At 36.8% G+C, this 27,950-nt stretch overlaps 1 protein-coding gene across 2 annotated transcripts in view; it reads right to left on the minus strand.

Moving 5' to 3' along the window:
- Positions 1-11,365: 11,365 nt before the first annotated feature.
- Positions 11,366-27,950, minus strand: part of LOC135715451 (protein unc-79 homolog) — a 44,601-nt gene continuing 28,016 nt past the window's right edge. The window contains exon 4 of one of the 2 annotated variants that reach the window (XM_065238721.1): positions 11,366-14,152. In XM_065238721.1, the coding sequence (XP_065094793.1) occupies positions 13,853-14,152 (300 nt within the window). In that variant the 3' untranslated portion in view covers positions 11,366-13,852. The remainder of the gene's footprint in view (positions 14,153-27,950) is intronic. The other variant, XM_065238722.1, reaches the window with a different exon arrangement.

Consider the following 27,950-nt stretch of genomic DNA (forward strand, 5'->3'; position numbering starts at 1 on the left):
TTTGTATGTTTGGGAGCCTCGCATTCAACCCCCATTCCCACAACATCCATTTGAAACGGGCCAGATGAAGTGGGCTTGTGTAATTGAATCAGTGATTGCTAAACATTGCATTAGGTCCTAAGTAACATTGACAGATTCTCTTCGTCGACTTTTTCTTTGTATGCTCACGGCTAATTAAAGACATTCCCAGGTTTTTTCTGCTCACAGATCGATAAAAGAAGTTTTTATCTAGTATCTAATACGACAAATTCAACAAAAAACAGTTATGCGCTCAAGTTATTAACGAAAGAGAAAGTCTACACGGACAGAAAATTGTTTGCATTGAACCAAACAAAACTTTAGTTGTATTTAAACAAACAATTCCGGTTGAAATTATATTGCATTTTATTGTTTCTATAAAACTTATTCAAATAAATTCAACATAAGATTCTTTTTGTTTTAATAAGCCACTTTTCAATTGCAACTATTGTAAAAATAACAATATTCTATTATTAAGCCAACAATAGTTAATTTTAATTTAGCATTTATTTGCTGTGTCTATTCCCCGGGCCATGAATACAAAAATAACTACCAACTATTCCCTCGTTTTCACCCGGACAAAAATGTAAATAATAACAACAAATTTCTCATTTGATTAAGTATTGTTTTTAATTGTGAATTTCGGGAAATAAGTACGAGATTTCCGAAAATCTTGAGACTTGAGGTAAGCAAGTAAGCTGCAGTTGAAGCTGCAGTTGTTAAATATAATCAATTTTTAAGTTTTTTTTCCTTGATTTTTTTCCGTCGATCTTGTTTTCCGTACTGAGTACCAATGCTCCCGACGCCAGGAATGCACCTCCCACACCTGGACCCTACATATCGACCCATCAACTCATGAACCGGTGACCAACGGCTTTACTTCCCTTCCCGAAGGAAGGCGTGATCAGTGATTTTATGCCTCAAAAATTCAATTGCAATTCTGTTTGTTGCAAAAAGAAAACAAAACACAAAAAAAAAATCGACATTATTTTTGAATCAATAAACATATTGTTATTTCTACTGCGTGAATTGTCAGCCTTCATAAAATAAATTTGATTGAATCAACAAGAAATCTCTTTTAAAAACAAACATATTTTCTTGTTGACCCAGCTGCCAAATTTGACAGCTTACGTCAAAACCATGAAAGCTCTTGTAAATTCGAAAAGATTTTCTTTTTGATTTAACAATCCATGGGTTTTAAGGGACAACAATACTGGATTGTTGAAACAATAATGATTTCTTTTTGCAGCCAAAACAACATGAAATTCTTATTGCATTTACGTCAAATATTATTACGCTTAAAATATTTTTTTCTGCGTGTAGGAAGAGAATCGATCAATGTTACTTAGGACCTAATGCAATGTTCAGCTTGATTTTCTTGCATCATAACCGGCAGCAGCAACATCGGCAACATCAGAGTGGTAATGGCGAACATGGGTGCCAGTTGTCGGTCCAAATCAGGTTTCTCCCCGTCGTCGTGGTCCTTCCCGCTCTGGGAGAGAACGAGCCGTGCGAGAGAAACTAATGGGCTAGCTTTAGGCTCTAACGACCGACCGGTATCGACACGGAATCGGTAGCTTCCTGTTTCGATGTATCGCTCGTTTGGAATGTTTGCGGTTCATTCCTGGTTTCCTTTTTTTTAATCTTTATTAAAGAGATTTTTAGCCTTAGGCTAGTTCATCTCTAGTTCCTGGTTTCCGGATCCTTGAGTTCGATAGTTCAAAAGCATAATGGTTAAGTTAATTTTAATCGTCTAACGAACAACTAGAGGAGGACGAGGTCGGTTCTTTCCTTCATCTTCGATAACGATTTTGGTATTAATTACTTCGGCAACACGGTCATTAAAGGGGCACGTCTTTCCATGTCGGTTGCGGTTACCGCAGTGTAGGTGGAACGGAACTTCAACTTTATTTGTAGGAGTGGTCCTTTGCCCCTATTGATGACGATGCTCGGCTTGGGTGCGTATGTGGCTTGGGTGGAACATTAGCATTGACCTATCGACATGGATTGGGAGGTGTTCGTAGCTTGCTACTGGTAGATTAACCGTGAGTGATAAGTTGCCACTACACCGTGAAGTGACATCGGTAATAAGGGCCAACGTTCACTGTTGAGAAACATCAATTGTAGCACCACTTGCGGAACCTCTTTGATTTTGGAAGTAAATTTTGGCTTCTGTTGCTGAATAACTGTTGCTCTCCCAGTCCCATGTCTTCTCGGTCTCAGATGACTGCACGGAAAGTATAATCTACTATATTGGGGGTTTAAAGTAAACGCAATGCACCTATATGTTTTTCCAGACTACATTGTGAATTCGCTACGAGCACAAGTGCATTCAAAAATACTATACACTATAAAAACGCATTACGTAGTATTTTTAACCGTACATGCTACTTTACGATGACTTTTTCCCTAGATTCTACTATGGAATAATTGTGGTTTTTACTATGTTCTGTGATGTTTCACTATGGCATAGTATTTTGTGTTTTGTTTTTCAATTTTGCTATTTTTTACTTACAATTTTACCAAAATGAAAGCCACTTTAATAGATGCATTAAAATATTCAACAAATACAAATCAGTAACAAACATTCATGCGATTCCAACTTTGATGATAGATGACGTAATCCTCTATAAGCATTGAGCTTGGTATCGATGATAGTTGGTGTCAGCACCCGCCTCAGCAAGCATCGATTCTGCAAATGGCCTGTTCTCTCGGACTGTGCTCATCGTACGCGCCTTCCTTGTGACCAACACCGTGCAGAGATATTAAAACTTGCGCTCATACGCTCTCATACTGCAGCGGATTCATCTAATCCATCTACAAAAAAATGTAAAAATTTAACATCATCATCAGTTGCTTCTTCCCCAGCGAACGAAAAATAGTTTTCATTGCCATTCGCGCAACTGTCAGCTCCTGTACCATTGCGAAAACTTTCATACGTCAAGGTATGGCACCAGGAAACAGTTGCCAGAATCTTCCAGCCGTACGTACATTCAGTAGATAAGAAACTTACCCTTTGTCGTGGTACTGATCCAAACTTCAGCATCGGCGTTGATCAATTGCAGCAGACTGTTCGTTTTGTATTTCATGAAAAAAATAGCTATTTTTGCTGTGCAGTTCCGGGGAAAACTCAATGAAGGAAGCATGCAATATTCGTCCATCGAGGGTATTATTATGCGTCGATTTAGCGATGCTGATGCTGAGCCGAAACATCCAGTCTCTTTCTGCAGTTGCCTTCATGACAAGCTGAAAATATGTGGGAGGAAACTGATCTAATGTTTAATTTAACTTTGATTACTCCAATCTTATTGCTTACCTTTCAAAGCACGTAGAAATAATCACCGAAATTGAAAAAAAAAAATCGGCAAACTGACTCCGTTGTAAAAATTGTAACTGGCAGACGGTTCGCGATGGTGGAGCACTTTGTTTTGATTTTTTTTTTATGACTGCTGTCAAAAATTGCTACATAGTATTTTCAAACATAAAATATTTTCAGTAAAAACTGTCGGTCATTGACAGCTCAACATCGTTTACATGTAAGCAAATGTTAACTCTATGTGTTTACCCCCCATCATTTTGATCTATAGTCTTTCATTATACAAAAGAAGTGCAGATAACAACGAAGACGACATACACGCTAACTTGAAAGTACCCATTAATGAGTACAAATTCATCAATTTTATAGAAAAGTGGCTTAACTCATTTAATGAGTAAACCGGCTTTACTCATTAATGAGTATTCAAGGAATACTTCAAAAAATGGGTACTTTTGACCCTTCATTTTTATTCTATACATGAGTAGAAAGTACAAATTTTATTAAAAATTTTGCTTCATGGGGCACCCTGTCATCATAGATGTAACCAAGAAATAAATTGTGAAAAAAAACAGATTAAAAGGGATTGAAACTTTTTATATTGTACATATATTGATCATCAACGATTACAATTCAATTTTCTTGTTGAATTTATGACTAAATGGGCGGGAGACCTCTCCAGAGTTCCATCCACGTCCTCAAGACCGTAGCTGAAAAAATTCACCTGGCGGAAGCTTCTCCCTGAAAAATGCATTGAAATGTTGTGCTGGACATTCCCACAACGGCCTCCACCATCCAATCACGATTTCGATGTGTCGGTTGCAGCTCATGCACCCGCATAAACGCGAACCATAAATTGACCTTACCTAAAATGGTTAAAAATTGTTTATAATCCCTGCTAAACTTTAACTGAAATGGTTATGGAACTTTACATGAACGTTTAATGATAAAGTTTCAACCTTATGTATTATGGTTTTTTGGAACTGGACCTTACAAATAATGGGTTGTTAAGAACCATTACCGTTCCAAATTCTTGTTTTCTCCATACATTTTCGGAAAGAGAACTATATTAGAACCTTTTAACTTATGGTTTGAGAACTTTAATGGTAATGGTTATGGTAGTCAGTAAGGTCCACGAATGGTTTTGTAACATCGATTAACTTTATGTGGAATATATCGCGAATTGGTTGCCTGTAATTTACTGATTACCAATTCACGATATATTCCACGTAAAGTTGAGCGATAATACAAAACCATCAATGGACCTTACTAACTACCATAACCATTACCATTAATGTTCTCAAATCATAAGTAAAAACGTTCTTATATAGTTCTCTTTCTGAAAATGTATGGAGAAAACAAGAATTTGGAATGGTAATGGTTCTTAACAACCCATTATTTGTAAGGTCCAGTTCCAAAAAACCATAATACATAAGGTTGAAACTTTATCATTAAACGTTCATGTAAAGTTCCATAACCATTTCAGTTAAAGTTTAGCAGGGATTATAAACAATTTTTAACCATTTTAGGTAAGGTCAATTTATGGTTCGCGTTTATGCGGGCAGTTTTCTCAGCATGATCAGCAACAAATGAATGTTCTTCTTCGTGATGGATACTGCTATCGAATGGGTCCGGTTCCTTATGAATGTGAACTTCTTCGAAGATCTCAGCAAACCTGAAACGAAACACATTATTAGAACAATTTGTATGAATGTCGCACATCTATATAATCCCTACCTTGTAACAACTAGCTTTGTCGCTCTTTCCATAGTTGGAAAACTCGCGATAAATCCCGACCACGTAAAATTTCCTCCTGATATGCGAAAATGGCGTCTCTTTTTTTGCATTGAAATATGAATGAATTTTTTACCCATTTTTATTTCAAGCCAATGTTCTCAAAAATGAATAAAAAGTAAACATTTTTCATTTTGTAAAAATACCCATTTTTTGACAGCTAAGAATAAATTTAAAAAATGAGTACAAGATACTCATTTAATGGGTACTTTCAAGTTAGCGTGTAATGATATGCTGTTTGACAACAGGCTCTCCTTTCAAATTTCTTTAGAGAAAAAGAGATAACAGGCGGTACCCCAGTGGCATGAACTACTTTAAGCTAGTATATATGAGTAGATAGTGTTGCCGTGAGGTACACTCGAAAATTTAAAATGTAAGTGCGTCAAATCAAATTGCAAGCCGCTCCGTCTGTCACTTCGTTTGTGATCAAAAGGTCATCACCCGTATACACCGTACAACCACAAACGAAGTGACAGACGACTAACTGGCGAAGAAATCCATTTAAATAATGTGGTTCACTGTAATAGAATTTTCTTGGAAGCTTGTGCCATCATCCACCAGATGGGTTAGTTTTTTTGTTTTGATTTGAACAAAGTTGATTTTGTGTACAATGATTCTTTGACAGTGTGCAAAGGTGCGTATCATTTTGTCATTTTTTTATGCATTTCAGGTTTGAGTAGAGTGAAAGAGATAGAACCAAAACATTCTAGTACATTTGGTGAAAATGCTAGAACTAGCATTTTCACCAAATGTACTAGAATGTTTTGGTTCTATCTCTGTCACTCTACTCAAAATTGAAATGCATAAAAAAATGACAAAATGATACGCACTCTTTGCACACTGCCAAAGAATCATTGTACACAAAATCAACTTTGTGCAAAACCAAAACAAAAATACTATCCCATCTGGTGGATGATGGCACAAGCTTCTAAGAAAATTCTATTACATCGAACCACATTATTTTAATTGATTTCTTCGCCAGTTAGTCGTCTGTCACTTCGTTTGTGGTTATATTATCGTTTCAGTAGAAAACCGGAAAATCCCACACGCGCCAATTGAATTTACTCTCGTTCTGTACGTTAAACATAACGTCGGACATAGTGCGCTGTATTCACACAATGATGCGCTATTCAGCGCACTATGTCCGACCACAAACGAAGTGACAGACGGAGCGGCTCGAAAACTTTGGTGACTAACCTGCTATTTCAATTTTTCAGTTTACCACATGGCAACACCACTACTACTGGATTGTACCACATGGCAACACTACTACTGGATTGTACTAGCATTTTCACCAAATGTATTAGAATGTTTTGGTTCTATCTCTTTCACTCTACTCAAAACTGAAATGCATAAAAAAATGACAAAATGATACACTCTTTGCACACTGTCAAAGAATCATTGTACACAAAATCAACTTTGTTCAAATCAAAACAAAAAAACTAACCCATCTGCTGGATGATGGCACAAGTTTACAAGAAAATTCTATTACAGTGAACCACATTATTTTAATGGATTTCTTCGCCAGTTAGTCGTCTGTCACTTCGTTTGTGGTCCGACGTTATGTTTAACGTATAGAACGAGGGTAAAATCGAATGTCGCGTGTGGGATTTTCCGATGTCCAACTTGAACGACAATAACATGTTATAACTCTCCAGTCTAGGCCTCCCTTAGCTCAGTCGGTAAAGGCGCATCTACAAAGCAAGACCATGTTGGAGGTGGCTGGGTTCGATTCCCGGTTCGGTCTAGGAATTTTTTGGGTTGGAAAATTTCTCGACTTCCCTGGGCATAGAAGTATGATTGGACTTGCCACACAATCATATCAATGCAAAAATGGTACAGGCATCGAAAGCTGTCAATTAATAACTGTGGAAGTGCATCTAGAACACTAAGTTGAGAGCACGCAATAAGCTAATGTGCGATATGCAATAAGCTTGGAATGCGAAGAAGAAGAAGAAGAACTCTCCAGTCTGGATAGCGTTGTAGATCCTTAATCCTAAAAATTACAGATGTTTCGGTATTTTCTTGCTCATTTGCTGAAAACTGTAAATAAAATTACCGAATTTCGGTGATTTAATTTCAATTCGACGAAAACGGTAAAAAAAAAAATTACCGGCAGATCTGTAAATCAGCTTCATCACTGACTTCGGGTAAATATTTTACTGAAGTTTCGGTAAACAAAGCGTTCCGTTCCGAGTTCGGTAGATTTCACAGCGAGAATCGTCAAATCCGCCGTAATGTGTTTTCGACCTTTAAGAAAAAGTTTGTAAGTGGAAACTGAAAAACAAAAAGTGAAATGATGGAGGCTTTTATGGACCAGCTGCAACGCCAAAAGATGAGCGAATCGTAGATATTTTCCGTAAGTAATGATATTTCGTTATCTAAAAAAACACCCATTGTCATTGTTACATATGGCCGATGTTGTTGTTTTTTTTCTGTCGGTCGCAAGTTCCAGGCTATGTTACCGGAATGCACCAACATATCAATGACCACATAAAAAAGAGAAATTTTTATACTGGCAGCAATATTCAACTTTAATATTTACATTGACCACAACTGGAGCCAAATATTTGCATGGGTTGCAGTGACCGCCAGCGCTATGGGTAAGTTTTGGGTTTTTAGGTTTACATAAAACATATCCGTAAGAATAAAATAAAATAAAGGATAAGGAAAAATGCATTAAATTAATTGATAAAACCAAGAAAATACCTTGAAACAATATTTAAGCGAATTACAGTTGTCAGCGGCGCCGGTGGTGTAGTGGTAAGCGTGATTACTTCTCACCCCAGCAGGCCTGGGTTCAATCCCAGTCGGCGCCGCCGGGATGTTCAGGGAAGTAAAGCCGTTGGTCCCCGGTTCATGAGTTGATGGGTCGATAGGTAGGATCCAGGTGTGGGAGCTGCCTCCCTGGCGTTGGTAGCATTGGTGCTCAGCACGTAAAACAAGATCGACGGAAAACAAACCAAAGAAAAAAAAAAATTACCTTTTAAAAAACTACAGATCTTTCGGTAAATTTCATTTTCCATATCGACTCCAAAATTACAGTTCTCCGGTAAAGTCGATTACAAATCAAGCCGGTGTAGCTACACCGCAAAAACGAAAACGACATAATGCTGTGAACCATTATCCGAGTTAAATTTAACTCGTGGTTAAAAATGCCATTTCGAAAGTTATTCTCAATGTTCGAAAATCCCTGTGCTGTCGATCGACCGGTTTTCGAGAAGAACTCAACCACGATTGTCAAAATTTAACTTCTAGTCTGTCAGAAATAACCACGCTCGGATAGCAGAGTTAGCGTTAGCGTTGTTATGATATACTTCGTAGGTTGGATACTAGCGACACTCACGTCTCTTCTGAAAATCTCAGTTAGACTACTTTCAGGAATAATGCTGAGGAGTAAACATTGGTTCCAATCTAAACAAGAGTAACAGAAGCATGACTGTCGCTATTCCCGGCCACGCCCATCTTTACCATAACTAGGGATAGGGAAGGAAATGTTGATGTAGTACTTACTTAACGAGAGGCCACCGACTTAGCGACACCCTCATAAGTGCTACGGAGTTGGAGGGTTGGGTAGGGTATTCGGTTAGGATTCACCTCAAGTTGGCGATGCAACCAAAAGTATGTATTGTTTATTTGTTGTTTATTTAATCTCTCGATAGCCGGCTATCGAAAGAACATATTAATTTTGTTAAGTGATAATGAATTTTAAGAGTCATGACGGAGGGCTTGGGATGAAACCCATGATTTTCTGCTCAGTAAGCAAAAACGATCCCTCCAGGGTCATCGAGCATCTCAGAACCATAACGCTTCGCGACAATACAGGACTACGTTTTCGCTTGATATGCAAATAGTTTCCGAGGTTAATGTTCAGTATCAAATATACAAATGATGGTGGCGATTTATTGTACTGTGGAAGAGCTTGGGGTTAAATCCATGATTTTCTGCTCAGTAAGCAAAATCGATCCCTCGAAGGTCATCGAGCATCTTATAATCCACAGCGCTTCGCGTCAAAGTACGAATATATGGATTCTATTATTGAATAACTATTATTTGCAATAATTACATGAAATAAATAAAATATAGCTTAGCTTAGCTTAGATTGACTGCACATATCAATGGTTGCTACTCCTTGATTGATCAGAACATCCCCGCTGCCAACTGTTGTCTGTACCGGAAAAGCAGTTACACTTCACCGTTAGTTGCGGTTGACTGTCCGTCTGTTCAAAGTCCGAACTTCATCCTCGACATCTTCTATCTTGGGTGACTACACCAGCTGTGTACTGTATAGGCATACGAACTGAAGAACGGATTGAAAATAGGCATTTAAAACTTGGCAGATTTTAAAAAGTATTGCACGGCGAGGAAGTTTTAAACCGCTTATATTTTTCGAATGAAGTACTTTAAATTACTGTGTGTGTTACTGTGGGGAATAGAAAGCCGAAATCTACATATTCGAGCCACTTTCATCAAAAGATTTGTTAAATCAAGCTGAACAATGCAATAGGTCCTAATGAACAGTGATCGCTTCTCTTGTCGTGTTTGTCGTATTAGAAGCTAGATAATAGCTTCTAATTCAATCTGTGTGCTGAAAATAGCTGGGAATGTCTTAATATGGTCGTGAGGAGGCAAAGAGAAAGTCGAAGACGAGAACCTGTCAATGTTAAACTTAGGGCCTAATGCATTGTTCCGCTTGAAATTTCGAATATTTCATCATCGAAAAAAAAAGCTTTATTTGAGAAATAGGAGCTTTTCAAAATTTGAATCCGATACCTTCCCGTGCAAAATTTTTAAATCTGCATCATCAAGCCTTTTTTCAAGATGACCGCGAGAGCAGCCCGAAAAAAAATAACAACAAAAATACATTAAAAAACAATGTAACAATAAGACGAAAATTATTGTCTTAACAATGATTTATATTGTTACGTCTACAATAAATTTACCTTGATTTATGTTGTACAAAACAATAAATTTCATGGTAAATGGAAAATTTACAATAAAAAAGGGGGGTTGTTAAGTATCTTAACAATGAAATTTTCGTGATTTTCCCATATAATTTTTTTTCAATAACATTATATATTATTGTTATTTTACTGTTGGTTGGCGAATTTATTGATTAAAAAAAATAACAGGGTACTTTAGAGTGTATGTGTTGGCTTGACAGATCTACTTTATCGACTTTAAAAATAAATCGAAAAAATAAAACATTGCCCCGGGAAGGGAAGGGGGGTGGGGTGGTATGTCTGTTACGGGTGGTCCTTTTTTTTACTGGTTATGGATCGAGATTCGATCCGGAACTTGTGAGAAATGCAGGCCAACTCCCCTGCGCTCGATATCCCTAGGTCACGTCTCCTTGGTGGTTGAGCGTCGTTGATAAGTTAATGCATTCGACTGGAGAGAATCGCCCATGAAATATGCTTCCACCTGAGAGTTGCTTCCTGACATCTTCAAGTGGTGGAATTTTTTATTATTATTGTATGATTATTGACTGCACGGAAAAGGTCTCCATTAAGCTTTAGAGAGGGTCTAGGATAAGATATGAGCGGACGCGGACTGCCTGATTTTGAGCCAAACGAACTGTCAAAGCCAGAGCCATACGAGCAGCGCCTATCTTAATTACATTGGCAGTGTTGCTGACCCTCTCATAGTCTGCATGCTTCAATCAGATTTATTTTTATTGTTCGTGAAGTAACCCACAATGAAAATACACCAATATTTAATGTAACAACAATTTTTATTGTAATAGAGTTGTTAATTATTGTTCATGATCGAATCATGTTAACAATAAAATAAATGAAAAATACGATAAAAATCATTGTAACAACATTTTATTATGTACATTCATTGTACATCTAGGTAGCAGTTTTGCCGTTTTCGCAAGAGTACAACATTATAACAATCATTTTTATTGTCGACAATAAATATTAATGTTAGAGCATTGTTTCCACTGAAAATTTCACTGTAATTTTTTTTTCGGGAGGCTTGCTTCCAATCACTTGCTATGTAAAATTGGTTTTCGGAATTATTAAATCATTAGATGTTATGATGATAATTAGTACTTGTAAGTTACAAGAAGAGGTCGTAAAGCATGTGTTTGACACATAAAACCTGTCAATATTGCTTTCAGAGTTTCAAAATCAGTGCTCACGAATCATTAAATCGCTGATGTTGACGCTGTGAAAGCGAAATTAACAGGTTTTATGAGTCAATCACATACAGCACAACCTCTTCTTGTAACATACAATAACAAAATATCATTCAATGCAATGATTTCATGATTCTTAAAAAAACAATTTTTTATAGCAAGTGAGTGGAAGCCGGGCGAGAGGCCAAGTTTTAATTGCCTATGGACCCGAGTACTCGTGATTAGCACGTGCTTTTCGCGCGTTGGCAACAGTATTTAGTAGCAGTTAACTGTACACTACTCTTCTGTGTCGGGCCCCTACAACTGGTAATAACTGGCTGATAAGGACGACGCGTCCGTCCGTCGCACAATATGATGCAACCAACCTAGTCAGATGCAAGGGGAAACCTAGTCATGTTGGAACGGGCGGAATTTTGGATTGGATTATTTGTTTACGTTGTGCCCATACATGCGCCGAAATGGACTAATACGTGGCGGAGTCCATCCCGCTTCGCTTTCGCCAACGAGGTTAAGGTAATATTGCTCTATCAAATTGCATGAAATCCGGCATGAGTCTTCTTCTTAATTTATGCAATCAATCGATTTCATAATCCAATTTCAAGGCAGTGTTTTCAAAAGGTCCTATCTGCAGTCGTTGATACTTTCGGTCTGAGCTGTTCCTACTTTACGGTAGAGTTTAAATGTAAGCTATGCATCGTGAACCACAAAATTACATTAACTTGTAGAATAGGTCTCAACCAAAATATCAAATTACCTTAGAGCGAAGCTAATAGTGACAAACTGTCACGCAGATAGAACCGTTCTGAAAAATTCCCCCAAGATTTATTTGTTTTGACTACACGGTGGTAATAGGAACATGTGTGCAACCGATGAAACGTCACGGGTCATCACTGCACTGTCCATGTTGATTGATAAATATTAACAGTTATACTTTTTCTCTTGCATGTATTGAATTTGCTGTGATTTGGTTGGCAACTTATCAACACACCGCGTGACGGGAACTAATTCATTATCAAAGCATGCGGTGGAGGAGTGATGGGAATTTTCGTTCCGTCAGACAGAACTGCATTCAGGATTTCACCGCTTGCTGCGATTGATTTATAACTATGCATTTAAATAATGTTTGAAAATCAGGAATTTCAGTTTGCTTATGTTCAACATAACTGGATGTGAGTGGGTTGCGGGGAAAAACTACATAAATCACTACCCTAGTAACGGAGTGGCGTTGCTAAAAAATAATAAAACTCCACCACCTCATTCCTCTGCTGCTGTCAATGCCGGTGATAGGCTCACAATAATAGTGCAAAAGCACTACCGTTTTACGATGGGTGATGACCTCGGTGATGACAGCACACGGAACGAAGATATAAACAGTTCACCGACATTCGGTGATCCATATAGTTAACGTCAACCCAAAATAGTGGGATTAGCGTAATTTTTCCACACAGAGCTGCTTCACTGCCCTACAACTGTCAAACTGCTCATCGTGCCGTGAAATTTCGTTTAACTTTGGCTATAATTTCCGTAACATAGTTAATTGTACGGACATCTTCCTTGTACACATTCTCAATTCTTCATGCCTTGGGTTGGAACAAATAAGAATCGGTCGCATAAGCCAAATTTATGGGCAAATAACCCCCGACCCTAACCTATCAACAAACAACCGCATCGAAAGACAATGCACGCGGAAGAAAGTAAAACGAGGGTGGCAGTTCTGTCTTCGTTCCCACCCCTGCTCTCTGGCCGCACCGCATACACACGCAACCTTGGAAGGAAGAAAAAATCGTCCAAAATTTAGGAACTTGCCTGCGTCGAGTAGTTCCACAACCTAGCATGTAAATGAGTAACTCCCGTGGCCTGCTGTAGTTCCGCTTTGCGGATGATTTATAGGGTAGATTCCAAGACAAGTGGGAAGGGTTGCTCGGGGCAAATAACCACGCTCGGATAGCAGAGTTAATCAATAACTTTCCATCTGTCAAATTTTAACCAAAAGTTTAAAAAAATCTACCAAATGGTTCAGAGCCTTAGGCTGTGAACCATTTGCCGAGTTAAATTTAACTCGTGGTTAAAAGTGACATTTCGAAAGTAATTTCTTATGTTCGAAAATCCCCGTGCTGTCGATCGACCGATTTTCGAGCCATGAGCGTCAAAATTTAACTTCTTGTCTGTCAGAAATAACCATGCTCGGATAGCAGGGTTAATCGATAACATTCCATCTGCAAAATTTTAACCAAAAGTTAAAAAAAAAATCGCCAAATGGTTCATAGCCTTAGTATTCTTCTTTGGTTACCCTGACTTTGTATGAAATCGATCTATTAGCATGCTTATGGATTTCATCATAGGAATAAAGAGCTGCAGAGCCACTGTCAACGCCAATTAAAAGTCAATCCGATTTGGAGCTTACCGCCGTAACTGGTGCTTTAAAAAATAACCAAGAGATACACCTTTGCTTATTTTTTGGAGTAACTGTACGTGCTTAAATTATATTGATTATTTAAATGGTTGATAACAATCTGAACTCACTACCACAACGTCACAAATAAAAATACAAGCTACAAATTTAATTTAATTGCTACCACTTCTTAAATAGAATAGAATTGCGTTGCTGTTGATGATTGCAACTCTATTTGGCCCATTTTAAACTGTAATTGTTGGAGCCATTTCAGTAGTGCTTCCGAGGCGTGTAGATCCTGATCGGTAGCGTTTGGAACTGCGTCGCGGCAATTTTGTAGACGAACATGTAGCGTACCGGATAGCGGTGTGTTTGATGACAGAACAGGTGTCCAAAGAGGCAACAGTTTCGCCAGTACAGTTGAACGCGTTTCCTTCAATGCTTCCAGAAGGCTGAGAAAATGAAGACTTACACTCTCTGAAAATTGAAACTAAATGCAAACATATTATTTTGCAGTTGACACATACTACAGCACTATAGTCGCTATACATATTTACAGTCTGGCAGTAACAGAAAAGACCACCCCTAATAAAAAAACCATAAACGAACGATAACCCAAATGATTGAACTATTCCACAAATGGTTTGAATGATACCTCGAGCGCGTCGTTAAGCAAATTAACCATTACATTTTTATTAGCGATGTCAGGTTTTGCGACTGATAATCCGGAAAAACTTTTCTCGCGATTCAAAGCTCACCTACGCAAAACACCAGTTCCTATTTTATGATGCAAATGCGTTCGGTTGGCAAGGAATGGACTATCTAAGTTTTATTTTTAAAATTTGACCCCCTTTTTATTGGTTGGTCTTCAATATCTTGAATTGTTTCCCTTTCTTGCCGGAAGAAATTTTTCTCCGCCAGACGATAAATATAGATACATTGATAGAGAAGCGCAAAGAAAATGTATGTCAAAACAGCAGCATGGTTTTTGAGCAGGCCAGTTACAAGGCCTATACCAACAGCAGCGTTTCACCACAAACGAAGTGACAGACGACTAACTGGCGAAGAAATCCATTAAAATAATGTGGTTCACTGTAATAGAATTTTCTTGTAAACTTGTGCCATCATCCACCAGATGGGTTAGTTTTTTTGTTTTGATTTGAACAAAGTTGATTTTGTGTACAATGATTCTTTGACAGTGTGCAAAGAGTGTATCATTTTGTCATTTTTTTATGCATTTCAGTTTAGAGTAGAGTGAAAGAGATAGAACCAAAACATTCTAATACATTTGGTGAAAATGCTAGTACAATCCAGTAGTAGTGTTGCCATGTGGTACAATCCAGTAGTAGTGGTGTTGCCATGTGGTACACTGAAAAATTGAAATAGCAGGTTAGTCACCAAAGTTTTCGAGCCGCTCCGTCTGTCACTTCGTTTGTGGTTTCACAGTAGGCAGCATATCCCGGGCTCATCGTTTATTTTGCTGTAATGGGCCCGCTGTCACTGTATAACATGTTGCCTACGCGCCTGCCACTGGGTGATTTTATGGTAATGGACAAAAATGTCCAATGTTTTGACAGTAAATATTATGGTCACAATGACAATGAAAATCATTGTATTTTTATTGGATTTTTTTTCGGGCAAAGATTTCAGCTTTTCTACCACTGTAGCAGAAATCAGATTTAAATAAAATGCTCCATTCACAAAATAAAAGCATTTTAAGATTGCACTCGTATACTTCCCCGTTGAAAATTTTGAAACCATCATCACTTTCATAGTTCTTCTATTCTCCACGCGTGCCAACCTTGATTTGCCAATAGTATATGTCTTTTGAGTAGTCCTTTAGTTTTCTACTAACGTAACATTAACCAGATTTAAATCAAATGCTCAATTTGCAAAATAATAGCATTTTAAGATTGCACTCGTGTACCTCACCGTGTAAAATTTGGAAACCATCATCACTCTCATAGTTCTTCTATTCTCCACGAGTGCCAACCTTGATTTGCCAATTAAAATAATGTGGTTCGCTGCAATTGGCAAATCAAAGTTGGCACTCGTGGAGAATAGAAGAACTATGAGAGTGATGATGGTTTCAAAATTTTACACGGTGAGGTACACGAGTGCAATCTTAAAATGCTATTATTTTGCAAATTGAGCATTTGATTTAAATCTGGTTAATGTTACGTTAGTAGAAAACTTAAGGACTACTCAATAGACAAATAATACAGAAAAATTAATTTCTTTTCATATTTTTAGGTGTACACATAGATTTGAGCTTTTCTACCACTGTAGTAGCAACCAGATTTAAATAAAATGTTCCATTTGCAAAATAAAAGCATTTTAAGATTGCATTCGTATACTTCCCCGTGGAAAATTTTGAAACCATCATCACTCTCATAGTTCTTCTATTCTCCACGAGTGCCAACTTTGATTTGCCAATTCACCACCAGAGGTTGAATCGATCGTTTAGTTCCCATTAAAAAGGCCTATTGGCATAGGCCATTTATCATATAATTGTCAATAATTCCCCTTCGCGTCAATATATTGATGTGTGTGGGGTTTGCTTTAAACCCCGTTCATACTATGGCTTATATCATGTAATATAGGCTGTCTTGCAATGAGCACTCATACATAGGATTTCCACTGAAAACTTGATGTATGAGTGCTCATTGCAAGACAGCCTATATTACATGATATAAGCCATAGTCTGTACGAGGTATTAGACCAGCTCTGTGGGGGAATTTATGCTCGTTTATTTACACTCTGCCATCCGAGCACGAAGTTTGACACTTCGCTCTCGAGTGAAGTGTCAAACTTCATGATCGGATTCGGATAACATTGATGAGCAGCAGAGTGTAAATAAACAAGCAGCAATCTTATTGGCAAATCAAAGTTGGCACTCGTGGAGAATAGAAGAACTATGAAAGTGATGATGGTTTTAAAAGTTTTCCACGAGGAGGTATACGAGTGCAATCTTAAAATGCTTTTATTTTGCAAATGGAGCAGTTTATTTAAATCTGGTTGCTGCTACAGTTTTAGAAAAGCTGAAATCTCTGTGTACACCTAAAAATCTGAACAGAAATGATTTTTTCTATATTATATGTCTATTGAGTAGTCCTTAAGTTTTCTACTAACGTAGCATTAACCAGATTTAAATAAAATGCTCCGTTTGCAAAATAAAAGCATTTTAAGATTGCACTCGTATACCTCACCGTGTAAAATTTTGAAACCATCATCACTTTTATAGTTCTTCTATTCTCCACGAGTACCAACTTTGATTTGCCAATAGCGAATTCGTTTATTATTCAGTTCCAACCTGGATCGGGTATCAAGATTTGGTCTGCTTGTTTTCTGACAAACGTCAGTTTGATCGTTTGTTTTTAAAACCCAGCTCAGGTTGAGGTTGGAACTGGTTCCAACCCCGATAATAAACGAATTCGCTATTACATTCCGATAATAATTTTGGTAAAAACTATTCCATGTGGATGATGATTTCAAGCACCTGCGGTGGATAAATTAATCAGGAAAGGTGAAAATATTGTCCTCTTCCTATACGCCTTTTTAATGCACCACCAACGTAGAGTGCGCCAAGCGAGTTCGAGAAGAAACGTCAACCAAACCGTTTGTTTACATCAGAATAAGAATTTTCCCCAACGCAAATAACAGCAGTTTTCATTCAAAATTGTCGTGAACTGACCGAGGTTGCAAGTCTCGGCCATTTGTCGCAACAAAGACCATCCGGAAAGCAAATGCACAACCGTGCGCAACAAGATTGGTCAAATGACTGGTTCAATCATGCAGATGCCGAAACACATAAGCCTCGGCTCGTTCAAGCGTGCGTATGTGTGTGCGTTTATTTAAATCATCGTTTTAATGCTTCACGCTAACTTAATTCTACTCAAATTGAGAATGGCGTTACTCGACGCTCAGCTTTCTAGTTTTGATACATTCAATATGTATTGTTATCATGTTAATTATTATTATTATTATTTCATACCAAACATTATCTACCACAAAAATCTTGCCAATTTCTATCGGTAATTGTCTTTTTGTACGATTTTCCACAAATCTGAACTGATTTGCACCTTAACTATCCACACACAAGAAATCCGGAAGATCATAACCACTAAGAGCAACCGTACCAGTCGTTGCCATTTGCGGCACTATTTTACTTACGCACATTGTTTCCATTTTGGCTTAATCACTCCTCTCCACACCGGTCGTTGCTATCAGAGTCATAATTTAAGTTACCGTTTTCCACACCGGCAAAACATTTTTTTTACGTTTATTCAAAATAGCAACCGTCTGAGGCGTTGCTACCGGGTTGCTAAATTTATGAACTCACTACTTCCCATGGTGCGGATTGCTATTTCCCCCACCTGAATAGCAACCCTCGGTACGCAAGTAGCGTTATGGTAGAGGTTGGTAAATGTGCCTTATTTACTCATTGGTACGGTTGCTCTAAGGCACTTTTCTAATTTTGCATTTTTCGCAACAAAAATATTCCTGTACACCAGCAGGATGTTTGCAAAAACGTTACAGAATTAAATTTTTCAACTGTCGATTGAGTTTTGCAGCATCTCAGATGAATCAATTTATCAGGAAAAGTAAAAAAGTGTTCCGCTTCCTATGTCTCAAGGCAAAAATTTATGCTCACAACACTCTTTTTGACGTTCTCCTATTGGCAAATCAAAGTTGGCACTCGTGGAGAATAGAAGAACTATGAAAGTGATGATGGTTTTAAAAGTTTTCCACGAGGAGGTATACGAGTGCAATCTTAAAATGCTTTTATTTTGCAAATGGAGCAGTTTATTTAAATCTGGTTGCTGCTACAGTTGTAGAAAAGCTGAAATCTCTGTGTACACCTAAAAATCTGAACAGAAATGATTTTTTCTATATTATATGTCTATTGAGTAGTCCTTAAGTTTTCTACTAACGTAGCATTAACCAGATTTAAATAAAATGCTCCGTTTGCAAAATAAAAGCATTTTAAGATTGCACTCGTATACCTCACCGTGTAAAATTTTGAAACCATCATCACTCTCATAGTTCTTCTATTCTCCACGAGTGCCAACTTTGATTTGCCAATTCACCACCAGAGGTTGAATCGATCGTTTAGTTCCCATTAAAAAGGCCTATTGGCAAATCAAAGTTGGTACTTGTGGAGAATAGAAGAACTATGAAAGTGATGATGGTTTCAAAATTTTACACGGTGAGGTATACGAGTTCAATTTTAAAATGCTAATAATTTGCAAATGGAGCATCTTATTTAAATCTGGTTGATGCTACGTTAGTAGAAAACTTAAGGACTACACAATAGATATATAATATATAAAAAATAATTTATTTTCAGATTTTTAGGTGTATACATAGATTTCAGCATTTCTACCACTGTAGCAGTAACCAGATTTAAATAAAATGCTCCATTTACAAAATAAAAGCATTTTAAGATTGCACTCGTATACCTCTCCGTGAAAAATTTTGAAACCATCATCACTTTCATAGTTCGTCTATTATCCACGAGTGCCAACTTTGATTTGCCAATTGACAAATCAAAGTTGGCACTCGTGGAGAATAGATGAACACTCAAAAATAATACAAAACGAATATAGATTAAATTTTATGCATTTTATGGTTTTTCAAAATTTATACATTGGTTCGATTAAAATTTTCGTCAAAATTATACTAAGTCCGAATAACGGAGTGGAATTCGATCAGTGTTTACTAAAATGACAGGAATAAGAACATCTGGATTCCCTTCGGAGCTTCGTGCTGGTGAAGGGCTTTGTCCCAGCGGATTTCTACCAACAATCAATACGAAACTAACGATTTTAAATTGGCTCACCACTTTAGTAGCCTATTGGTCCCAAGCAAACGATTAACGTACCCTATTCTAGTTGAAATTCTATTACTACACTATGTTTGTTTTGATTCGCTATGAAAGTTTGACAGATAACATCAGGGGTGTGTGGATTCATGCAGAACATGCAGGGGTGAGTGAAATAGCTTGGGACTGCTTGGGACCGTTGTTCTGGTACTGAGTGAGCCAAAAATAATAATGATTTTCTTCGGGACCCAGTGGTCTTAGAGTTACCTCTATGTTTCTACTGCGCCTGTGATCTACTGGGCAGCATCGAAATTGTAAGTATTTTTTTTAAATATTATTAATAAAAAATAAACTAATGAAAAAAGCTTCCTGAGACAATTTTTATTTTTATTTGAAAACAATAATATTTACCATAAATAAAATAAAGAAGCGAAAAATACATTCTCTTGAATAAACCGTATCTATGCATTGTGAGTATATTTCGATTTTATACTATGGCACACATAAACCATTTTTATACTAAGTTTGCATTCTCTCCCTTTATACCGACCTTTGCGTCGGTACGGAGAGTTGCTATTTAGCGTAACTTTTATACTATTTAGATTTCAATATTTTTTGAGTGAACTATGAAAGTGATGATGGTTTCCAAATTTTAGACGGTGAGGTATACACTGAACGAATTTGACATATTCCTGTTGTGTGGAAATCTTATAAATTTGCGCTATAAGATAATCCATTGAAAATGATATGATTGAAAATGTGTCAGGTAAATTCTATATGAATATCTGATACATTTACAATGCTGATAATTTGGTAACTTTTATATGATCGTCATATGATAAATGAAAATCCATCAAATTATAATAATTAACTGAAATGGATTTGAAACCCATAAGCGTAAGCTATACTTTTCACCACAATATAATATATGTGTCATAAATCAATCGAAGTAAAGTTTGTGTGAAAATCACATGACATTTACTGCTTCTTTTGACACATATATTTAATCGATTTCTAAAAATAAATCGAAAAATAAACATCAGTCTTTCACAGATGTGCCTTTTTTTTTATTGTAGCTGATTTGGGATTCGATCAAGAACTGTTGAGGTGTGATGCTTTCGGTGTCTGCGCTCGATTCCACTGGGCCACGGCCGACTTCAAGATTGAGCTCGTTCAAATTGCATGAAGTAAGAACAGCTCTCCCGACATGGAATGTAGTGCAACGCTATGCTCGTTTTGCTAGAGTGAAGACAAATAGCACTGACAAATTTATGTTCTGTTTCGGTGGTGTGGTTTGTTCAAATCTTTCTTAATGCACCTGTGTGCAATAAATCAACGACTAAATTATATGAGCTGATAGAACTGGTTCATGAAGTTCAAATACTAGGGCTGGAATCTGAATTAGCCGTGTAGAAGGCTTACAATTAGAATCATAGCAAAGTAAATATTGCAATAGAATCTTTTTTTTTCAATCTCAATACATTCTTTTCCGGAACCCCTTATCTTATGAAACCATAACAAACAAAGATTATTCAATACAGTATCATTGTTGTTAGTAGTATTTAGATCAACTAATCATTTTAATGAGTGCACGATAACATCGTTGAAAATTGTTTCAATTAATTATAAAGAACAATCATGTAAGATGTATTTTATTGGGAGCGATATTCATCCCTGAAAAACATGCAAAAACAAATGTTTGCTGTTGGATTTCTTAAAAGGCAAATCTATATGACTATTAAATGATTGGGATAGATCTGTTTACAATCTTTAAACCTCAAAAATCAAAAGAAGCTATTCCAATCAGATATACATGTTTTCCTATACTGCAAAGTTAAATGACTGTCCAATAGTTTCTACATGTCTGTTTACACGCGACATATCAACAAACGTTAAAAATCATTAAAAGCAACTCCAATAAAATATACATGATTATCTTATAAGATATATATTTTAGTGAGCAATATTCATCATGAAAACAGGTATATTTTACTGGATTTTCTCATAGTGCAAACTTATATGATTTTTCATTAGTTTCTAGATGTCTGTTCCCACCCATGACATATCAACAGTTTTTCACCATGAAATATATCAGACAATATTCATATACTTCTTACCTATCGCTAACCACGTTCGAAGCAAAGTATTATCAACTACTAAGTATGTGAAATTACGATAGAAATCATTCCATATCGCAGTCATAGTTTTTAAGTGATAACCCAATGGAATCTATCAATCATCACATAGAATGAATAAATCCGCTGACATTGCTATGTTATAAGATGGATCCAATAAACGGTACATGTCGATTTGTTTCAGTGTACGAATTCAATCTTATACCCCGTTCACATTACAGCGTATATCACGTGATATACGCTGTCTTGCAATGAGCACTCATACATCTAGTTTTCACTGGAAATCCTATGTATGAGTGCTCATTGCAAGACAGCCTATATTACGTGATATAGGCTGTAATGTGAACGGGGTATTAAAATGCCATTATTTTGCATATGGAGCATTTTATTTAAATCTGGCTAGTGCTACGTTAGTAGAAAACTTAAGGACTACTCAATAGATATATAATGTAGAAAAAAATAATTTCTTTCAGATTTTTAGGTGTATACATAGATTTCAGCTTTTCTACAACTATAACAAAAACCAGGTTTAAATAAAATGCTCCATTTTCAAAATAAAAGCATTTTAATATTGCACTCGTATACCTCTACAGGAAGATTTTGAAAACATTCTATTCTCCATGAGTGCCAACTTTGATTTACCAATGCTGCACGCTGAAAATTTCCACCCTACACTGAAAAATTGGACAAATCACATTTTGATTGAAAAATAATCATTTTAATATTATACCCAGTACGATTAAGCTGGCTTTCTAAAAACTAATCAAAGTTGATTGAATTTTAGTCTTCTCTGGGTAAAATTTATTCATGTTCATGATTATTTCCATGAAAGTGTTAAATATGATTAACAGTGTAAAATCAAACGTCAAACTTGTTCGAAACCTCGTTTGCGTTTGTATATTTGCGGCGTCGGTTCTGCTGTGCGAGTGCTGTGCATTTTTATGAGTTTTTCGCGGTGATTCCGGGTGTGCTGCGATGGAAGAAGTGTTTGGTGCCATCGGTGAAGACACCACGTAGGTGATTAAAGGTAAGATATATAATTAAAAAGAAAACATTTCTCCATAAGTGCCCGACAATTCTCTCGGCATCATTAGATCATTCGTTGAGGAATAAAAATCTGGAAGTTGTCCGGATCTTCATTCATCAATGGATGATTGAATGATATCCAGAAAGCTTACGCAAAATCGACTCCGGAAGCGCGGAGTGAGCGAGACTTGTGTCGCAGCGGGAATGGACTAGGATCATCCAGCCGTTCAATTGTTGATCGTATAATGCATTCTAATTTTTGATTTCCAGCCCAAAAATTGCTTTTACTGCTTTCTATTTTTTTTTCGTTTCTTACAGACCCAGTGTTACACAGAAAACCACGGCAACTAGGCTAGAATGACGGCAGCGAGGCTAGAAGTAGGAGCGTCTGCTTTGTTTCATCCAAGGCTTATGTTTTTTAATGTATAGAAATAAAATTCAAATGAAATCAAGATTTAGATGTTCTTCTATAAACTTTATCAAGTTTTTCCACACACTTATCTTTGTTTGCCGAAATGGGCACCACCGAGTAGCTTGCGTTGATTAGAATGTATTATTGGGATGATGGATATTTAATTTTAAAATGAATAAATTTCAATGTTAATTTTATCACTGCAACATTGAAAAGTAAGCATTGCATGATTATTTCGAATTTATTCATGCATGATTACTGCCAAACTAATCTTGGTTCTGACTGAATAAGGCAAAGCGGAAAATTGCTTAGTTTTTAAGCATTTTTGATTTCATTTATATTTGAGTGTAATCACTCTTTTGACGGTTCCCCTATTAACCGCCAGAGCCTAAAAATTCAGGCTCTTTAGGCCGTTCGCAATGCTGTTGTATTTTATAAGGACTGTTTCAATTTGAAACTAGAACAGAAACGCACCTCTCGCAATGCTGAGTAGCAGTTTCATTATTCGAGCACTATTTTGCACCAGATTTGCAACTGCTCGACTATTCTGTTTTATTTCTGAGCGAGTTTGAAACACGAATGGAACTCTGTTTCAAATTTCTTTGGATGTGTTGAAGATGTTTCGAAGAGCTCCACAAATAAAAAACGGAGAACTTCATAGAGAACAGTAAAGTTTATGGAACTTGATGATTACAAACATGTTTTAGAACTGTGCGTTGCGCTGATCGTGTTGCAGTTTTATTTTTGACAGTTTCAAATTATAGAATTGACGAGTAGTTTAAAACAATTTTGAAACTCAGCATTGCGAACGGCCTTACGTTAGACGTGACCATGATAATCGATCTGCTCGACTCGAGTCGATCGGGTTGAATTCGGAGTCGATTTATGCTCGAATACTGTCATTCTGAATGAATATTTCAAAAGATCCTATATGAGTTCATCGATTTTCTTTCGTTAATAATTCAGCTGCAAAACCATTCCCTGTTGTATTTGGCAATCTGGACGCTAGATAAGAATCTCCTTTATCAAACTATGTGGTAAAAAAAGCGCGAAATCTATCTGCATAGCATTGGTTATCTAAGGAGAAAGACGATGAAGATAATCCATCAAAGCGATATTACCACAAACGAAGTGACAGACGGAGCGGCTCGAAAACTTTGGTGACTAACTTGCTATTGCAATTTTTCAGTGTACCACATGGCAACACCACTACTACTGGATTATACCACATGGCAACACTACTACTGGATTGAACTAGCATTTTCACCAAATGTACTAGAATGTTTTGGTTCTATCTCTTTCACTCTACTCAAAACTGAAATGCATAAAAAAATTACAAAATGATACGCACTCTTTGCACACTGTCAAAGAATCATTGTACACAAAATCAACTTTGTTCAAATCAAAACAAAAAAACTAACCCATCTGGTGGATGATGGCACAAGCTTCCAAGAAAATTCTATTACAGTGAACCACATTATTTAAATGGATTTCTTCGCCAGTTAGTCGTCTGTCACTTCGTTTGTGATATTACCATAGAGGTAACTCTAAGACCACTGGGTCCCGAAGAAAATCATTATTATTTTTGGCTCACTCAGTACCAGAACAACGGTCCCAAGCAGTCCCAAGCTATTTCACTCACTGATGTTATCTGTCAAACTTTCATAGCGAATCAAAACAAACATAGTGTAGTAATAGAATTTCAACTAGAATAGGGTACGTTAATCGTTTGCTTGGGACGAATAGGCTACTAAAGTGGTGAGCCAATTTAAAATCGTTAGTTTCGTATTGATTGTTGATATTACCACAGAACAGAAGGAGAAGTGCAAACAAATCGGTGAATCAAAAAGTGTTCGTTTTTCTGCTCAACAAGCGATGTGTTGTGGTAGCGTTCCACACGGGCTTTCTATGTGCACTCACACTATCATAGCATGCTGCCTATCTTAACTGCAGGCAGAAGATGCCTTCTACCGCTAGGTGCGCTAGTGTTCGCAAATGACAAGTGGAGCCACTTTCTGATCCAAAGTTCCACTCCTGTGATATTACCCTTTCACTCCACTAAAAATTTCCCTAACAAACTGTCAATATTTGCTAGAAGAGGCGACTTCTCGACGGTGCCGTCAACGCCAATGGCGAAATCCAAGGAGGGGGGGGGGGGGTAGGCTGTCAAATATGAACAATCGTCGCCTACCTCGGATAACTGGTTCCAAATTTAAACAAGCCATAAGAAACCTACAGGGTTTGTTTACGTTTGGAACCAATTTCATACAAGAATGATCAGTAGACTGATTTGACAGCACGTCCCACCCCAGGTGAAATCCCATTAGTAAACGTCACCTGATGCGGCTTTTTTCTTAATCGGTCACTCCACCGAAAAATGCCGTAACCAAGTGTCAATGTCCGCCATGTTTTGTAGTCACGAATTTAAACAAACTGAAGCAAAAGCGAATGCTCGATGAACATTTCAAAAAGTTCTATCTGCTTTGATCGATTATCTTCATCATCTTTCTCTTTAGATAACCAATGCTATGCAAACAGATTTCGAGCTTTTTTTTACCACATAGTTTGATAAAGGAGATTCTTATCTAGCGTCCAGATTGCCAAATACAACAGAGAAAGGTTTTGCAGCTGAATTATTAACGAAAGAAAATCGAAGAACTCGTATAGGATCTTTTGAAATATTTATTTCGAATGACAGTATTCGAGCATAAATCGACTCCGAATTCAACCCGATCGACTCGAGTCATGCAAATCGATTAGCATGGTCACGTCTAACGATGGTCTAACGCATACATTTTTTTTCTGGGTACCCGAAAAAAAATAATTATAATAAAACAACGAAATTACAATGATTTTTACCGTTGAATTTTGAGTACATTAAAATGTATTGTTAAATTATTGTACGGGAGAAAAAATAAATTTCGATTTTTAACGATACAATGCTCAAACAACGAAAATTAGTGTGATGAGATCAAATTTGTTCGGAAAAAATCACTTTTTTATAGGCCTTTTTAATGGGAACTTAACGATCGATTCAGCCTCTGGTGGTGAATAGGAGAACGTCGAAAAGAGTATTGTGAGCAGAAATGTTTGCCTTGAGACATAGAAGCGGAACACTTTTTACATTTCCTGATAAATTGATTCATCTGAGATGCTCCATAACTTAATCGACAGTTGAAAAATTTAATTCTGTAACGTTTTTGCAAACATCCTGCTGGTGTACAGGAATATTTTTGTTGCGAAAAATGCAAAATTAGAAAAGTGCCTTAGTGGTTATGATCTTCCGGATTTCTTGTGTGTGGATAGTTAAGGTACAAATCAGTTCAGATCTGTGGAAAATCGAACAATAAGACAATTACCGATAGAAATTGGCAAGGTGTTGAATGAAAAATGCTTTAATTTGCGTTGTTAAAAATTGTTATTCTGATGTAAACAAACGGTTTGGTTGACGTTTCTTCTCGAACTCACGTGGTGCACTCTACGTTGGTGGTGCATTAAAAAGGCTTATATTGTTAAGATGCTTAACAACCCCCCTTTTTTACTGTAAATTTCTCAAATACCATGATTTTCATTGTTGTGAACCATGAATTTCGTTGTGATTTTATGGTAATGGACAAAAATGTCCAATGTTTTGACAGTAAATACCATGGTTACAATGACAATGAAATTTTTTACGGGTAGTGATGGCCGATTTTCATTCGAATAATCGATGAATCGATTAACGAATCGAAAAGTAAAATCAAGCTGAACATTGCATCAGGTTCTAAGTAGCATTGACAGATTCTCTTCGTCGACTTTTTCTTTGTATCCCCACAACCATCTTAAGACATTCCCATGTATTTTCAGCACACTGATCGATAAAAAAAAGCTTTTATCTAGCATCCAATACGACAAACACAACATGAAACGGTTATGTGCTCAAGTTATTAATGAAAGAGAAAGTCAACGACGAGAATCGATCAATGTTACTTAGGACCTAATGCAATGTTCAGCTTGAAATATTTGTAATTGGTTATATCATGCCGATTGGCAAATCAAAGTTGGCACTAGTGGAGAATAGAAGAACTATGAAAGTGATGATGGTTTCAAAATTTTCCACGGAGAGGTATACGAGTGCAATCTTAAAATGCTTTTATTTTGCAAATGGAGCATTTTATTTAAATCTGCTTTCTGCTACAGTGGTAGAAAAGCTGAAATCTATGTCTACACATAAAAATCTGAAAAGAAATTATTTTTTCTATAGTATATGTCTTTTGAGTAGTCCTTTAGTTTTCTACTAACGTAACATTAACCAGATTTAAATAAAATGCTCAATTTGCAAAATAATAGCATTTTAAGATTGCACTCGTATACCTCACCGTGTAAAATTTGGAAACCATCATCACTCTCATAGTTCTTCTATTCTCCACGAGTGCCAACTTTGATTTGCCAATTTAAGCATTAAGGCTCTGAACCATTTGGTGGCTTATTTTAACTTTTGGTTAAAATTTGACAGATGGAAAGTTATCGATTAACCCTGCTATCCGAGCGTGGTTATTTCTGACAGACAAGAAGTTAAATTTTGACGACCGTGGCTCGAAAACCGGTCGATCGACACGGGGATTTTCGAACATAAGAAATAACTTCCGAAATGTCACTTTTAACTACGAGTTAAATTTAACTCGGCAAACGGTTCACAGCCTAAGTTCTCCATAGTAGAGTCGGTGTATTGGCAAATCAAAGTTGGCACTCGTGGAGAATAGACGAACTATAAAAGTGATGATGGTTTTAAAAATTTTCCACGGAGAGCTATACGAGTGCAATCTTAAAATGCTTTTATTTTAAAAATGGAGCATTGTATTTAAATCTGGTTGTTGCTACAGTTGTAGAAAAGCTGAAATCTATGCATACA

The sequence above is a fragment of the Ochlerotatus camptorhynchus genome, unplaced genomic scaffold (genome assembly GCF_037179485.1).
Source record: "Ochlerotatus camptorhynchus isolate MF236.1 unplaced genomic scaffold, CSIRO-AGI_Acam_v1.1 ptg000919l, whole genome shotgun sequence".
In the NCBI taxonomy this organism is placed as follows: domain Eukaryota; kingdom Metazoa; phylum Arthropoda; class Insecta; order Diptera; family Culicidae; genus Ochlerotatus; species Ochlerotatus camptorhynchus.